At 39.2% G+C, this 18,119-nt stretch overlaps 1 protein-coding gene across 2 annotated transcripts; it reads right to left on the reverse strand.

Annotated features, from left to right (window-relative positions):
• Positions 1–693: 693 nt before the first annotated feature.
• Positions 694–5,545, reverse strand: eIF4H1 (eukaryotic translation initiation factor 4H1). Of its 2 annotated transcripts, none has more exons than XM_017611844.1 (5): positions 5,336–5,545; positions 4,059–4,358; positions 3,854–4,005; positions 3,135–3,368; positions 694–2,182 (listed from the first exon to the last, which is right to left on the reverse strand). In XM_017611844.1, the coding sequence occupies exons 1-5, from the start codon at positions 5,365–5,367 to the stop codon at positions 2,007–2,009; spliced, it is 894 nt and encodes a 297-aa protein (XP_017467333.1). In that variant the 5' UTR covers positions 5,368–5,545; the 3' UTR covers positions 694–2,006. The 2 variants fall into 2 exon arrangements, with proteins under 2 accessions (XP_017467333.1, XP_017467332.1); XM_017611843.1 differs by having other exon boundaries at positions 3,761–4,005.
• Positions 5,546–18,119: the final 12,574 nt, after the last annotated feature.

An 18,119-nucleotide genomic window follows, 5' to 3' on the forward strand; every position in this document is an offset into this window, starting at 1 on the left:
TTGCTTTTGAAATATGCAGATTTTTTATCTGCTTGTTCTTTGCCTCTAAATTTTGGTGAAATGAAAAGGAAAAATTATAACAAAGCAGCATTTTTAATTATAACAAAAACGATATGCAAACATGCATAAACAAGTAAACATGTATATAAAATTTAAAAAAAAATATTTAAAATGATTCTAAAAAATAATAACTCAGAGATAACAATGGTGCAAGGCGATGATTAGACAAAAAAGGGAAAAAAGGGATATGATGATATAAATATTGGGACACAAAATCTGAGATTAATGGGATAGTTGGATAAGTTAGAACTTTTAGTGTTCTAAATTTTAAAAATTGGGCTTGGGTTGACCTATTTTGTAAAGTTCTTAATGTTGTGTATGTCAACGCATGCGTGTACAAAAATACAAGCTAGTAAGTGTCGAAGTGTAATCTGATGGTTATCGATCGAGTTTAACTTGCGAGAAGCGCTCGCGAGTGTTCTAATTTTCGGCCACAATTTATGTTGTGGACGGCAATTTGAAAATTAGTGACAAATTTCGTTATCCTCGGATGTGTATATGAACGAACAGGGCTTTAGAAGATTTAATTTTGTAAAAAGAATACTTTAGTTTTTATTAGCAGAAATACAAAAATCAGAAAGGATGTTGTAGTTCCAGAACTGAGCTTAAAGTTTCAAACTGTTTACGCTTTCGTCTTTTCTTTTAGTTTCAATTTTTAGTTTTCGAAGTTGTGTCTCCTGTACCTGCTGCTGCTGCTTGTCTGCACCAAATCGTTTTCTTTATTCCTCTTTGCCGTGAAATGCGCCTCTAATTTACTTATATATTTTTTTTTTTTAGTTTCAAATCGCTCAGTTCTTGTATGCTTTCGAATTTATTAGTGTATGTATTTTTGATGCAAATAATTATATTACATTAGTTTAATACATACAATTATATTAAATTTAAATATAGTTAATATAACTTGTCGTTATGTATGAGTGTGTATTTATTCTTAATGGGTGTAGCGCTTTACTTTTATTTTATTTGCCTTTATGCTCTTCTAATTTTAGGAGGGAAGGGATTATTGAATAATTTAACTGGTTTTTCTACCTCAAATTTAATTCAATTTTGGTTTTGGAATTTTACTCAAATGTCTCTTTCGTATTTCTTTTTGCTTTCCTCTTTCGCTTTTCAGATGTCTGCTGTAGTCTAGAACTCTATCATATATGTATGTATATTGTATTATGCAATAAGTTTATTTTAAATATATTCTTAACATAGATTTTATTTATTCGTTTATTTTTGCGATTTGCTTTGAATTAAGTTTTAAATTAGTCAGTTTTTTTGTTACTTCACCCCTTTATATTAAAATATCTTTTTGTTTAATTCCAAATAATTTCGATTTTAAATCAACGTCTTTTCATTGTCATACACATCTGCATGTTCGCCGTTACAAGTTGTACGATGTCCAGTTATGTCCGCTATCGCCACCCACATCCCACCTCGCTTCCCACTAGTCTTTACTAGACCTGCTAGCTAATTGCTTAACAAGACCCTTCTTAAATTCACTCGCGCCCGTTTGCTTCGTGTACTTGCTCTGCGGTATAAATTTGCTTTGCTTTTCCTTCTATTTTCGCGTTTAACTTATTTTTTAGAAAAAATCTTTTTAATGTATAATGTTTGAGAGTTTTTTACTCGTTTTGCACAATTACTTCTCGCTCGCTTTTTTTTTGAATTCGCACTTTTTTCTCCTTGTCTGCTTTATTTTTCAAATATACTTTTTCCTTTTTATTTTCACTTCCATTTTCGCAAAAGATGTCACTTAAGAAAAAATCAATTATTTTATTTCTGATGTTTACGTTTGTTGTTGTTGCTGCTGCTGATATCGTATTATCATATAATGTTTTCAACGCTAATCGTAGCAATTTGTTTTGAAGTTTTACTCTTTGTCTGTTTATTTCGGTTGCTGCTTTTTTCTTTTACTTTTTTCGCAATTATATGACAAAACGACTTTGTTCTCGCTCTCTTTAATCTTCTACATCGTCATCCTCCTTAGTATCGCTTTGTTGAAGTTCCTTTAATTTCTCCTCGCGCGGTTTGGCATTGCCAAAGATCGCTGCCGCTTGCTTTGTCTCTGCCAGCGCATTGATGGGCGCTTGAATGGTTCGAGGCTTCAAATTTAGCCGTGGCCTCTCGCTGTCATCTGCATAATAGAAAAACAGTAAGTAATGCGTTCAAGATTAACTTCACAAGGGACTATGAATATGGGATAGATCTGCTTATAAAGTAAATTTATTTCATAACGTCTGGTGGCAAAATAGATCTGATTATATCGCCAAAACCTAGCCCTATCCGAGTTTTAAATATAATTTAACCCGCATCCATCGGAATTTTTTTGTAACACAAAGTACGTTGTGCATCAATTTGATACATATGGAAAAAGACCCTAGTATTCAATGAAATGTTAGGTTTTTTTATATTTTCATTTTTTATTAGTGATCAACGTTTATTCATTTCCTGATAAGAATAAAAATGCTTGAAAGATTTATACGCATTTGTCGTAAAAACCACTTCAAAACCTTAAATATTTTAATATTTTTTCGAAATTTGCATCAATACACAAACGGTGGATGCGGGTTAAATCATAAAAACATGTTTAGACGCTTATTCCAACCACCTCAATTATATATTGTAGGTTTGGCCTGGGGGTAGTAAAAATCTTTACCAAAACTTCTTGGACTTATTTGTAGATCGCAGTTTACTATTATTTTATTATCCGACTTCAAAAAGAGGAGGTTATCAGTTCATAGGAATATATTTTATATATATATATATATATACATATATATAAATATATATATGTTACCGCATAACTTTGGAGGACGTTAACCCATTTCGATAATACCTTTTTCATCGGAAAGGTGGTACCTCTACGGCGGTCCCATACTAATTTTGTTTAGATACGACAAATGGATCGGGAAGAAGTTAACGATAATCATACATTTTTATATGAGAATTGAAGTCGGTTTTGTTTTTGCTAAAAAATTACTTGTGTTGCTAGTTTTAAAACGATTACACAAAGTGTTTATAGTTTTACGGTGGTAAGGAAGCTGCGAGAGTTACCTTTAACTTTATTCAATTGGACTTTCAATTACCTATACTGCCTAATGGGGCAGGAGCCGGTGCGGGTCTATCATTATGACTGGGATTGAAGTGCGGACGCTCGCGTTCACCTCTATTACGGCTGAAATTGTTGTAGCGATCATTGCCGCCATCTCGACTTTGAGCTCCAAAGCTTCCTTCGCGATTGTTGCGATCGCGATCATTATTTCGCTCAAAGCGATCATCATTGTTAAAATTACCATACCGACCACGGTTCGCTGGACGATCTAAAAATTATTTGTGTGAAGTTAGACATTACATTCTTGTTTAATAAGTTTATAACAAATATGTATGTGAAAAACACTTTTCAAAACAACTCAATTTTTCAAATTTCGGCATGCGTGTTTTGTGTCCGGAAAATGTAAAAATAAAGTCGCATACAAATAGTGGATTTGGAGAGGCAACTACGAGTGTTGTACGTTGGGGTGTTGGTTGTGGGGCAAAACTGCAAGGTTATACATATATGCAATAAAATAAGAATTAGCAGATTGTAGAAAAGAGAAATAAGTAGACAGATAAAAATTTAGGAATTCTCTAAATACATTATTGTTCAGCTATGTTGTTGCTACAAATTTGAATTAGGTGAGTGCACTTATCGTGGCCTGTACTTTTTATTTACCGTTGTATCCTCTATTCATGCCACCCCCACCACCGCTGCCGCTGCCTCCGCCGCGATTTCTATCGTTGTGACCATAATTATCATTGTACGAACCTCTATTATCCCCTCGATTACCACCACCGGCACCGCCGCCACCGCCACCGCGATTATATTGCTGATTGCCGGTACCACCACCTCCTCCGGCAGCGCCACCTTGCCTGGGTGGGCCCCGTTTATTGAAACCGCCACCACCTCCAGCTCCACCCCTAAAAAGTCATAGAAAAATAAACAAACGATTTAACACATTCAACTCACTAACCGTTCATTTTTCCTGCGATCAGCTATGTCAATTCTTAACGGTGCAGATAAGTCGTCCAATTTGATGCGTCCATCGCATTCCAATGCTCGTTCCAGGTTATCCAATGTTTCGAACTCCACATAACAAAATCCTTTGAATTGATCCGTTTCCCGGTCTTTAACCAAGCGTACATTTTTCACTTCAAAGTCTTGAAAAATTTTCATGACATCGCCTTGTACTAGCCCCTGTGGTAAATTTCCGACATAAGCAATGAATGGAGGTTCGGTTGGCAACTGCTTTCCCGGACGGTCTCCAAAGTTTCTAAATGATAAAGTGAAAAATACAATAAGTATTTTGGGAGTAATTGTATCCATTTTTTTTTAAGTTTAACAACCTTAGAGATGTTGCCTTCTATTTAAAAATGTTAAACGGGAATTTCAACACTTTTTGCGCAAAAACTAAAATGTTTGGTTGAAAAAGGAAAATCTTTTATCCCTTCATTACATTAATCATACACTCTAAATAAAAACATATCTTTCACCAAATAAAAGTTGTTAAGTTAATTTTTTTTATAAAGTGCATACCCACTAATTGAATGAAATCAAACCTCCTTCAGCTTCCCTTTACACCTGTCAAACAAGTTCATTGATAACCACGTTTTATGTACATCTGCATTTTTCTGATAAATAATGCCAAGCTAATACATAATCGCTTTATTGTCATTTATGCAAGACGTTCAAAGGATATGATGTGCTATGTATAGCCAATCGGCGTCAACATAACCTCTGCCGTCACCTAGCCCATGGCCAAACCTTTCCGGCAGTCTAAGCAGAGGTGCGGTGACGTCGGCCAAATGCCGACCGCGTTGCTCTGTTTTTACATTTTATACATTCGCTATGTTTTGCACATGATCCACCACCGTTTTATATTCTCGCGAATAGAACCTATAGACATTTGTTCCATTTCAATGAAAAATGCAGATGTTTTCTTAACTTTCAATTGCTGCCAGCAACTCTCCGCGCATTTTAATTAATTCTTATGTAGCCAATTTACTCATCCATGTTTCTTAAATTGGCGACAGACATATCATCATACAATCACTCGCCGTGTCAGCTCGTCGAAGACGTCGCCTTTTCTCTACTGGCCTTAGCCCATAGCCAGTGTGAAAATATCTGATGACTTCCTTTCGATTTTAAGCAACAATTATGCACTTTTCAAAACAACACATAAACACACAATTTTTCTAATTTAAATACACAAAATTCGTTTGATACAGCTGAATTTTATAATATATTTACCTAGCGTGATCAAAACCACCTCTTCCAGCCATGTTTTATTTTTTCAAAATGGTCTAAGCGAAAGATGTCCGTCCCAATTGAGGCGAATTTATTTTCTGCCTTTCACATTTCCACTGTTTCGCTATCAAAGTGTGCGCCCAGCGAATCTATAGCCAATTCACTCTTACCTACGCACACGAGCGCACTGCGAAACCTACCAAAACAAAATGTCGCACTGCAGTATTACCGCTTGCTCCAAAAACACTTCCACCGCTTTGACTTCCGTGCAAGCAACAGAGATGGCAATATTTTTTTTAACGCAACACGTCGGCCAACTCACCGGCCGCTGTACTAAAGCTGAAATTAGTCAAGAACGTAAACCTACCGGTACGTAAACCCGAGTCAGCGGACACGATCTGTCTTACCAGACCGCCATGTAAATTAGTCTGTTCCAATAGCAGTCCGGTTTAAAGGATTTAGGCAGAACTTACAGGAAGTCATTCCTATTGACATAAAACCTGTAAGTGGGAACACTTTTGAGAGAGTAACTGAGCAACTGTTCCTAGTCAGAAGTTACAGAATTTAGGGCCGGTTACTCCCTGTTGTATGCATGGAGTCGAAGACGTCGATAACGATGTTTAACCGCAGATTAGTGTTAACCGGACATTGAGTAACCGGCCCTTAGTCCGGAGTTTTTTTTCCTGTAAGTTCATGAAAAGTGTCAAGCGATCAGCTGATTTGCATGTGCAAACAAAAATAGAAAGCGGTGTAGCAAAGAACCTTATATTTGTAAAAAATATGAAAGTAAACAACGAAATATTTGAATATATATAGATTCTAATAATTAGTTAGTGATATTTCGGCCAAATCAGTGTTTTACAAATGACATGTAAACAAACCGACTGACTTTTTACAGAAAATAGTGCTTTTTGCGTTCCCACTTTTCGGGGGACAACGCCAACGTGCCGCCTCTTGAGGTACAACAGGTGCTGGAATTTTGCCGCAGAAAACGACTTCCGGCGATTCTCGGCTGCGATGCGAACGCCCACAATATAGAGTGGGGCAGCTCGGACACAAACCGTAGGGGTGAGTTCCTATTGAAATATATATTCAGTGAAGACCTGTGTATCCAGAATGTCGGTAATGAACCAACGTTCATAACTAGGGTCAGAGAGGAGGTACTTGACATCACTCTCAGCAACAGACTGGCCAGTCCGCTGATCGTTCAGTGGCGGGTCTCACCCGGGCCCTCACTGTCGGATCACAGGATTATCCGATTTGCACTGGGAGCTGAGGTTCTGACAGGTAACCCAAAGAGAAACCCCAGCAAAACAGACTGGGGTAAATATGAAGAGGTACTTAGGTTGAAANGTCAGAGAGGAGGTACTTGACATCACTCTCAGCAACAGACTGGCCAGTCCGCTGATCGTTCAGTGGCGGGTCTCACCCGGGCCCTCACTGTCGGATCACAGGATTATCCGATTTGCACTGGGAGCTGAGGTTCTGACAGGTAACCCAAAGAGAAACCCCAGCAAAACAGACTGGGGTAAATATGAAGAGGTACTTAGGTTGAAACTAACCACAATAGAGGCACAACATAGAAAGGTGGATTGTATGGAGTTAGAGGACAGGCTGTTGGCCCACTTTGCGGACGCCATTCCCACCGCCGGGGATACGTTGTTCCGTATGTTCAGGCCATCTCCACTGGACTGGAAGTTGGCTAAAAGACTTATAAACCGGCAAACAGTGCGGTGGGCTCTGGACTCCTTCGAACGGTACAAGGCCCCTGGGGTGGATGGTGTATGTCCAGCGCTGCTGAAGCAGGGCGGAGAGCTCTTACTTCCATATCTTGTGGACATTATGAGGGACAGTCTAGCACTGGCCCACATTCCCAAGGTATGGCAGAGGGCCGGGGTTATCTTTATCCCGAAGGTAGGTAAGAGGGATTACTCTCTTGCCAAGTCATTCAGGCCGATAAGTCTCACATCCTTTATGTTAAAGGCAGTGGATAAAATTATTGACCATGAAATCAGGTTTAAGGCTCTAAAACAAAACCCTCTGCATTCCAACCAGCACGCGTACAGGGTGGGGAGATCCACGGATACTGCGCTGTATGCCCTAACGGAGGAAATACAAGGGGCGTTTGAGTGTGATGAGGGTNTTGCCAAGTCATTCAGGCCGATAAGTCTCACATCCTTTATGTTAAAGGCAGTGGATAAAATTATTGACCATGAAATCAGGTTTAAGGCTCTAAAACAAAACCCTCTGCATTCCAACCAGCACGCGTACAGGGTGGGGAGATCCACGGATACTGCGCTGTATGCCCTAACGGAGGAAATACAAGGGGCGTTTGAGTGTGATGAGGGTGTTCTCTGTGCCTTCCTCGATATCGAGGGGGCCTTCGATACCGCCTCCCATTTAGGAGTCGACAGAGCTCTTAGGAAACATAACGTTCAGCCAATCATCCGAAGATGGATAGCAAGGTTACTTCAGAGCAGGATTGCCGAAACTGAAGTCGGTGATAGCGTCGTTCAATTACAAATGATGTAAGGGTCCTCTACTGTGGAGCTTAGTTGTGGACGAACTCCTACAGATACTTACTAACGAGGGCGTCCGTTGCCAAGGGTACGCGGACGACAACGTCCAAAGAGGACTTGCAACCTGGCAAAAAGGTGGTGCGCAGACGTAGGTTTAAATATCAACCCTTCTAAGACAGCCATAGTCCCCTTCACTAAGAAACGAATTCTCCAGGGGATGAGGAAGTTGGCCTTGGACAGGGTCGTAATCAGTGTCGCCACAGAGGTTAAGTATCTGGGGCTTACCCTGGGCTCCAAGCTTCTGTGGAGGGCCCATGTTGAGGCAGTCACCTCTAAGGCCACGAGAGCGATGATGGTGTGCAAATGTCTAGCGGGTAAATCCTGGGGGTGCACTCCGAGGATCCTCAGATGGATGTACACCATGATAGTGAAACCAATAGTGACTTATGGTGCGGTGGCTTGGTATTAAAGGACTACTATGGGAACGGTGAGGCAGACCCTATCCAAGATTCAACGTCTGGCATGTGTTTGTATAACGCACATGCCCGAAGGCAGCGCTGGAGGTAATGCTTTAACTCGAGCCAATGCATCTCTCAATTGAACAGGCTGCAAAGCGAACCCTACTTAACTTTGCGAGGGAGGGCTTCGGCAAAGGCAAGGTGTTATCATCTAGGAACTGGGACAAGCTAGGTACCCAGCTCCCGTTGGCTTTGTTCCCCAGGGACGATATTAACAGAGAGGTGGTCTTCAAGAGAAATTTCAGGACCCACACTTATAACAAGCGACCTGGCGTACCTCTATTATAGAGAGTCACATACAGGCGAGCACAATACAGTGGTACACTGACGGCTCTATAACACCCGCGGGGATTGGAGCAGGCGTGTACGGCCCTAGGCTGAAGCTTTCGGTGCCCCTGGGAACTTTTCCTAGCATCTTTCAAGCGGAGGTTTACGCCATCAGTATGTGCGCTGAGATCAACATTCGTAGGACTATAGGAACGAAAGGATACTTATACTAGATGATAGCCAGGCGGCACTTAGGGCCCTCTCATCATTCGAGATCAAGTCCTCCTTGGTTTGGTAGTGTGTAGAGAGGCTCAATGCTCTGGCGGAGGTCAACGATATCCAGCTAATGTAGGTACCAGGGCACATGGGGGTTGCAGGAAATGAGGAAGCTGATCATCTGGCCAGAACGGCCGCTTCCTCTACCCCGATAAGACCTGAGCCCTTTCTGGCAGTAGGACCCAACACCACCAAGGAAATGCTCAGAAGGGACAACAGCAAACTGAGGGAGCTACACTGGCTTGCCACCATGGGCCAACGTCAGGCGAAAAGCTTATTAGGAGGTTACAATCTGTAAAGAGAAACTAAGAATTATTACAGGTTTTATGACAGGTCACTGTAGGCTCAGAGGTCACCTGCATAAACTAGGTATCTGGTCCAGCGACCTGTGTCGCTTTGCGATGCAGCCGAGGAGACTCCTCTACACCTCCTTATGGAGTATAAGGCCGTTGCACGCAGGAGGTATAGGAGCATAGGACACGTCTGGCCAAGAGAGGAGCACATACACTCACTGTCCCCGGGGTCTATTATGAAATATTNTTCAGGACCCACACTTATAACAAGCGACCTGGCGTACCTCTATTATAGAGAGTCACATACAGGCGAGCACAATACAGTGGTACACTGACGGCTCTATAACACCCGCGGGGATTGGAGCAGGCGTGTACGGCCCTAGGCTGAAGCTTTCGGTGCCCCTGGGAACTTTTCCTAGCATCTTTCAAGCGGAGGTTTACGCCATCAGTATGTGCGCTGAGATCAACATTCGTAGGACTATAGGAACGAAAGGATACTTATACTAGATGATAGCCAGGCGGCACTTAGGGCCCTCTCATCATTCGAGATCAAGTCCTCCTTGGTTTGGTAGTGTGTAGAGAGGCTCAATGCTCTGGCGGAGGTCAACGATATCCAGCTAATGTAGGTACCAGGGCACATGGGGGTTGCAGGAAATGAGGAAGCTGATCATCTGGCCAGAACGGCCGCTTCCTCTACCCCGATAAGACCTGAGCCCTTTCTGGCAGTAGGACCCAACACCACCAAGGAAATGCTCAGAAGGGACAACAGCAAACTGAGGGAGCTACACTGGCTTGCCACCATGGGCCAACGTCAGGCGAAAAGCTTATTAGGAGGTTACAATCTGTAAAGAGAAACTAAGAATTATTACAGGTTTTATGACAGGTCACTGTAGGCTCAGAGGTCACCTGCATAAACTAGGTATCTGGTCCAGCGACCTGTGTCGCTTTGCGATGCAGCCGAGGAGACTCCTCTACACCTCCTTATGGAGTATAAGGCCGTTGCACGCAGGAGGTATAGGAGCATAGGACACGTCTGGCCAAGAGAGGAGCACATACACTCACTGTCCCCGGGGTCTATTATGAAATATTTAGACACTCTGGGGCTGGTTGATGTGTTGTGATGAGCTAGGGGCACAATAGACCTACTGATCGCAGTGCCATACCCAACCTACTATCTATCTAAGGCAGCAAGGCAAAATATACTGTATTTAGTCAAGTCTTACGCTACGCGCACACTGCAGCCGTCATCGGCGGTATTGTGATCGGCTGATATCGGCTCTATGCAGGCGATATGAATAAATACTTGTGATTATATGAGCGCTCTCACACATAAACCGATAACCGAACCGACATCGGCCGTTGACGTCCGTCAGTGACGATAATTCAAACATGTTTGTTTTTCTCGTCCGATGTCAGGTGAAAAGTACCAAAATAGGAAATTTACTTATTGTGTGCAAACCAAAAAAAATTACCTATAAAATCACATGTTTAGAGTATGTTAATTAAAATTTATCAAGATATTTCACTGCTTACAAAATTGAAATGAAAACTATATCAAGGCCCATAAATACAGGTAGAAGCCATTTTGGCATTGCTCTCATGAGAACCAAACTTACAAACTTCAACTTGTTTTGTTAATATTTTTCTATATTTCGTTACTCCTGGAATAACGTGTCGTTTTGTTTTAAATGTTAGTTAATAGCAACTTTGAATTAAAATTTGAGTTTTTGTAGTGCTGTGCAATTTACTTTTCTGTATATATAATTGTGCGGTTTATAATAATGTGTAATAATTCGTAATATCGCGAACATCTGCACACACGTTAAAAATCTAACACCTGAAGCACTGAGGTGTCATATATAATGCGCATACCATCAATTTTTTTAAACATTTTAAACATGGGAAAGCAGCTGCGGCGTAGAGCTACCGGAAAGACCCTCCAACAACAACGGAACTCATCAATCAAGTTTTGATTGCTTAACAAACGATAAACCAATTTACATTAAACAAATAAATAAACTTCAAAATTACTTAAAAACGTCAGCCGGTGAAATTTATTTTTTTATTTTTCATTTCACATGCTCATTCTAATTTTTACTCTCCCGAAAACCTTGACGCTTGTAAGTTTGACGTCACATTGGCTTCTACCTGTTTTTAATGTACCTTTCGTACAAATACGGTCGGCAAATAATCTGGTTAAGTGTGCACATCAGCTCGGACGGTCAAATTGTTCGGTCGAAATCGGTCGGCCTATCGGATGCAATGTACGCCTAGCTGTTACAGGTTTCATACAGATTTCTGGGCGAATTGTCCGGAGAATTTTATTTATTTCCTTATCCGATATGTCTGATGGAATTATGTCCGATTTCGGGCATACACGTCTGATAATTCTTATTTTCCTTGATTATTTGGTCAGACATCTGTAAGATATTCGTCAAAATCGTCCGTAATTAAGTCAGAATTTCCCGCTTCGTGTCGGTTAGACTTCCTGTCAACCTCTCCACACGCTTTTCTGACCGATATCCGCCAAAATCAGAAAGATTTCTGACTTTGTTGCCGACGAGTCTGACGGATATCTTAACAGATTTCTGGCAATTTTGCTAGCTGGGTATTTGATAGTCTCCGTGGCGCTTAAGGTTCTTTGCTTTCTGCCTATAGTTTGACACTTTTCATGAATTTGCAGGAAGAAAAACTTCGGACTAAAACCTGCAACTTCGGACTGAGAGAGAGTGGAAGTAACTCTCACAAAAGTGGTTTGACTAAAGGTGCTCGTAAACGATGAGAGTAAATACCTTGAGAGTTCCGCCATATTGTACTGAAAATTCTCATGGGTGTTTATACGTAAACGGATTCTCACTGGTATTTTGCTCTTATGAGAGTTGTTTCGGTATGAAAAATCTCACTCGTCCTCATGTCTGTTTACACGAGGAGCTCTCATGCGATTTGAGACTAAAATAGTATGTAGTAATATATGAACTTATGAAAGAGTGACAGAATAGTTACTTGGATCGTAATCGCGAAAGTGCGTACGGCAATTTAATGGAGGAATCGCTAATCGAAGGGGCAGAGTTCTATAAAAACATCTGAAGTATTTTAATACGAGTTAATATTCATGAGCAACTCAGCGTGAGAATACTTACACCCAACGTATTCAATTTTGTTTTTACTTTTTTAACTTCCATTATAATAATTCACTCAAGACAAAATGCTAATGTTCCCAACAATAGCAAAACCATGAATGGTCAATGCATAGCAAGATTTATGTATAGAGGCGGCGCATTTCGCACGTACGTTATTGCTATTTGCGCACCGCTAGCCCTCTCTTCATCGATTTGGCAGCATCCACCTAGTCGCTGATATAAAATATCTTTTCACACTAGGGATGAAAATTAAATTTTCTAATTGTATTTATTTGCCGAAAAAATTTAACCTAAATGTAGATAAATGTACCTAAAAAGTAAGTATGTATTTTTATGTGTATAAATTTTTGATAGTGGGTGGTTAACCTCTCCCTTTGTTACCATATATACCTTTGGACTCTTATAAAATACTCTTTGCTATTAAAAGAAGCCGAGCAATTCAAGCCAAAACTATATTTTAACCAATATTTAGGGCCAATTTCAAATGCATATTTAAATGGCACTCAAGTTTAATTGTGTATTGTTGTTTAAATGCCATATAACTTTCGTTGGGTTTCAGATCAAAATATGCCAAACAATTGGCAGCACTTCTGCTTGTTCCTTGAAATTGTTGTTGCATTCGATTGTTTGTTTACATTTTATGCTGAACAGCTGATTGTTTTTTGGTGGGATTTGAGGGATTGATTAAACAACCTACCAATCAATCTTGGTTGTTTGGTACAAACACAGGGTTGCATATCTCATATTTAAATAGCCGATATTGGCCATTTAAGTGCAGATTAAGGGCCGGTTGTTCAATGTCTGGTTATCGATACTTGCCGGTTAAACATCATTATCGACGTTTTCGACATCACGCATATAACATGTGATCGATAAAGCAGTCGTTGTATTTAATCGGAGCTTCCACCTCCGATTTGTGTTAATCAGACATTGAACAACCGGCCCTTAATGTATGATCTGAAAATGAATGGTGGAAGTTAATCAACAATCTCTACTTAAATAGGCCATCTGAAACTGGGCCTTATACCCATTTACAAAGAAAGGATGCTATGGGAAAAGCTTCCCACACTAAAAAACGCTTTCAAATGCATATAAAAATATTATATTACTCTTGCGTTACTAGGCCATAAACCAATTAGAACAGACCTGACCGGTTGAGAAGCAGCCATTTGTAATAGCGATTGAGAAAAAAGTGTGTGACGTTCGTGATTTTGAAGCTTGCTATTTCTGTTTTGCTTCTTTCTTTATGTGTATTTTGTCGGTGGTTTATTTCAGTGATTTTTAACCGATTTTCAATAATTTTTTTGCGCGGTGATTGGTTGCAAAAACACATACAAAAATAATAAATTGGTTAGCATAAACATGTGCTACAAAATTGCTTCCATTTTTGTCTTTATGCTTCGTCTTCATATTCTTTGCTTACTTTCAAAGAAAATAACATGGCGTCGAAATTACAAACGTCAGCCAGAAAATTACTTTTTTCTTTTGGCATCTTACACTCAAGACCAGGGGCCTATTTCATAAAAGTGAAAGGTGCGACAATTGTCGAATTTTCTATAAAACTTCACTGCCAGAATTGTTGGCGACATTTTTCCTGTTTCATATACGTTTGTAGGCAACTGTGAAATATTTTGGAAAGCGGCAGTGATAATACGGAATATTGTCTACAATTGTGCTGACAATTGTCACTCTGACAAAATTGTCGCGACAATGACGACAAAACCAAATAGCTCCGTCGGAAAGCTTTCGCAGAAGAGTTTTGTAAATTTATTTATATGGTAATTACGCGCATTTCATAGCTTTTCAATAATTTGAATATTTCTTAAAACTAAAATAATGCAAATGCAAATATTGTATATAATTTACATATAAATTTCATATGACTGGCGACAATTTTGTCAACGACAATTTTGAATCCCGACAATGACAACTTGTCACTTTTTCAATGGAATTTCTCATGGAACTTAAGAGGTGGTGAAAATTTTTTGATGAAACAAAACACCCACAAAACTGTCGAATTGTCACTGACAACATGGAAAATGCCTGTCGTTACAAAATTATCACTATCGCTTTATGAAATAGGCCCCAGTCCACATAGAACTTTCGCGTTGGCGTTGGTTTGACAGAACGCACGTCAAAAGTATGCTTGCTACAATGAACGCTTGGCAGCGAATGCTTGGGTCACTAAATTAACATACTACAGATGAATTAATATTTCATATCAATAATTGCATAAAAACGATAATTCTTGCCCGCACTAGATTAAAAAGAAAAAGTATTTCACATAATTTTATTTATTTGCAACAGCTGATGAGCAACGCAAGCGAAAAGTTGAGAGTTGGCCATATTTTTTCTTTGTATTGGCGTGAGCGTTGCCGAATTTTGGCTATGTGGACGGGTGCATTTGAATTCATGTATTCATAGTCAACTGTTGTAGCAACGCCAACGCCAACGCAACGCCAAAGTTCAATGTTGACGGGCCTTCAGTGTTGCCGCGACGTCTTGAAAATATGTAAATGTTTATTTAAGTATCAAAGTATCAAGTTAGAAAAAACTTAAAAAAATTTTATTTGGTTTCATACCTTCGCTTTTTATAATTGTCAATAACCGAAAAACCATGTAATTCAAATTCTTACACATACATATGTATGTATGTACATGAAGAAAAATATTTTACAAATTGTGACAATCTATCAAAAAAAGAGATTATTGTTTTTAATCTTGTACGACGAACAAAAATATTATGTATTGACTTTATAGAATCTTGAATTCAAATACATGTACATACTTAGGGCCGGTTACTCAATGTCTGGTTAACACTAATCTCCGGTGAAACATCGTTATCGACTCCATGTTATATGCATGGAGCCGAACACGTCGATAATGATGTTTAAACGGAGATTAGTATTAACCAGACCGTAACCAGACCAGTAACCGGCCCTTAATACTTACCGACAACGAAAACACTTTGAAAACGAGTTTTACCATGTTCTGACCGACATCGAAAACATGTTTTCGTTGTTAAAACTGGTTTTCGACTGGTTTCGTTGACATTTCTTACATCCTCTGATAACGGTTTTGCTACACAAAAACGAAACCAAAATGCTTTTCCCTCATTTTCTTTTCATTTTCAACCTTTTACTTTTATTCTTATTTTACTTTGGCCAGCCAATTAACAATAAAACCTAAATGGCGTATTAAAGATGATAAAATATGACTTCCACTTCGATAAATAATCGAAAAAAACTTGTAAAGGCACCGATTGGAGTGAGTGGAACGTGAGTTTTCAAGCAGTTTTCAGCGAAAACTGGTTTTCGTTTGAAAGATTTTACATGGACGAAAATACAAGTTTTAGGTCAAAAACCAGTTTTAGCAACGAAAACATGTTTCGATGTCAGTCAGAACATGGTTTAAAACTATTAGCTGCCGATCATTTACGTTAATTATCAAATTTTGTGATACATTCCACGTTAAGCTCGTTGGAAATTATGTCAAAAAGCTGAGAGTACCTCCAGTGTCCACTTTACTTTTACTATTAATATGCCCCATCATATTCTCAACAGTTTGTAATCCAATTCTATTTCTCTTTTCATATTGAATCAAGCTTAAATCTGAAAATATACGCTCGGCAGCTGCAGAGCTAATTAAGGAGCAAGTAAAGTAAATTAAAAATAAATGTAGTCAGCTCTTTATATATAGTTCATTTAAAACAATTTTCTTTAAGCTTATTTGACCCCAAAACGTTTCAATATTTTCGATAAAACTCTAAAGCGGCCACTTCCTACGTACATAAATTTTTTCTCTTTGTCATGTATCAAAATTTTTACTACCCGAAAAATTTAAGTATCTCGCGAAATGAGCGAAAAAATAAAGTATCTTCCGAAAATTTGCACAATTACGTATCAATATTGAAGTATATGGATCCAAACAGCAACACTGCTTACACTGTGTACGGCTGAGAAAGAAAATTCTCAACGCGTCGCACATGAGAGCTGAGGATCAGTGTTGCTGTCCATATACTTCAAAAGTGATACGTGTTTGTGCAAATTTTCGGAAGATACTTTATTTTTTCGCTCATTTCGCGAGATACTTAAATATTCCCACACCACTGACAAAACTCAGCGGCTGACTATTGCCTTTACTACTGCGCCTAATTCTATGCCGCAAATTTATTTTAAGCTGTCGTATGACAATTGTCAGTTTTAAGGCCGGTTACTCAATAACTAGTTAACACTAATCTGAGGTTAAACATCGTTATCGACGTCTTCGACTCCATGCATACAACAGGGATTCGGTAACGTCGATAACTATGTTTAACCGGCCCTTATTGTTATGACCTACTGAGTTAGGGCCGGTTACTCAATGTCTGGTTAACACTAATCTGCGGTTAAACATCGTTATCGACGACTTCGACTCCATGCATATAACAGGGAGTCGGTAACGTCGATAACTATGTTTAACCGGAGATTAGTGTTAACCAGACATTGAGTAACCGGCCCTAAGTGACAACGGCGAAACAATTGAGGTGTTCACAGTTCGTTCCAAATTGTGTCTGAAAATGTAGACGTCTACATTTTGAGACATCTTTAGCATCAAACTGTGAGCACCCCTTTCTAGCAGTCGTCGCAAAATCGTCTCAAAACTTTGCTGGTGTTGCCAGACATTTCCTCTTTGCGTGCATTTTTTATATATCGCCTTTCGATTTTGTTTCTGAAAAATTGTAATTATTTAACTTAATTACCAATTCCTAATATTTGTTATTTCTTTTCCTTGATTTGTTTCTTTTCATCAGAAATTGCATTCAAATTAAATGCAAATACAAAAAACGTCCCCAATAAATAAAAAAAAATGTGATTAGTATTGCCATAATGCAACCCTGCTGCGAGGTTGCAAAATGTAGACGCGTAAAAAACATACCTTTGAGTGTGACAAAATGTAGACGGCGTCGTTTTCCAATTTTGTATGGGAAACAACAACACCACAGATTTTACGGTTAGAAAACGTCTTAAAATGTAGACGTCTACATTTTGAGACACTATTTGGAACGAACTGTGAACACCCCAAATGTTTATATTGTGTTTTAGGCGCAGTAATTGTGACAATAGTCATATGATGAATTTTGTCAGTGTTGTGGGAATAGGGCCGGTTGTTCAATGTCTGGTGATCACTACCACTACACTAACGACGATTTCGACATCATGCATGTAACATGTGATCGATAAAGTAGTAGTTGTTCTTAACCGGAGCTTCTACCTCCGATTTGTGCTAATCAGACATTGAACAACCGGCCCTAAGAATCTAAATGCTAAAAGCAACCCTGTGATCTTCCAAAATTTCCACGATTCGAACCATGAACGAAAGACAAACGCTCAGCTGACGAACCCGCTTTCGCAAACTTTTTTCTCAAAACCAGTTACAAATACAACGTCGCGTTCTTACGTGATCTTGTATTTTTGGTTCATGGATTCGAACATGGTTTAATGAGTAAAAGTGGCAACATTGTTTTTTCGTGTATACAGTGGCTAGCTGCGTTTCAGTGATCGCCGATCGAGATTTCATGTATTATTTTCCATTATTAGGATAAAGAAAAGTTACCCAAATTCAACGTCGATGTGATGCTGGTAAAAGTCTGGATCAATTTGTGATCAACCCTGTTTGTTTTATTTTTTCCTAATTAAGTGAGGAAATTTTAATTGACAGCACCGAGAAATGAAAATATACACAAAAAAATTTTCGGTTATGGTTAAAACAATTCAAGTTTTTGTATTGAATTT

This window comes from Rhagoletis zephyria, unplaced genomic scaffold (assembly GCF_001687245.7).
Source record: "Rhagoletis zephyria isolate East Lansing unplaced genomic scaffold, Rhagoletis_zephyria_1.1 Rzeph_scaffold_00468, whole genome shotgun sequence".
Lineage (NCBI taxonomy): Eukaryota > Metazoa > Arthropoda > Insecta > Diptera > Tephritidae > Rhagoletis > Rhagoletis zephyria.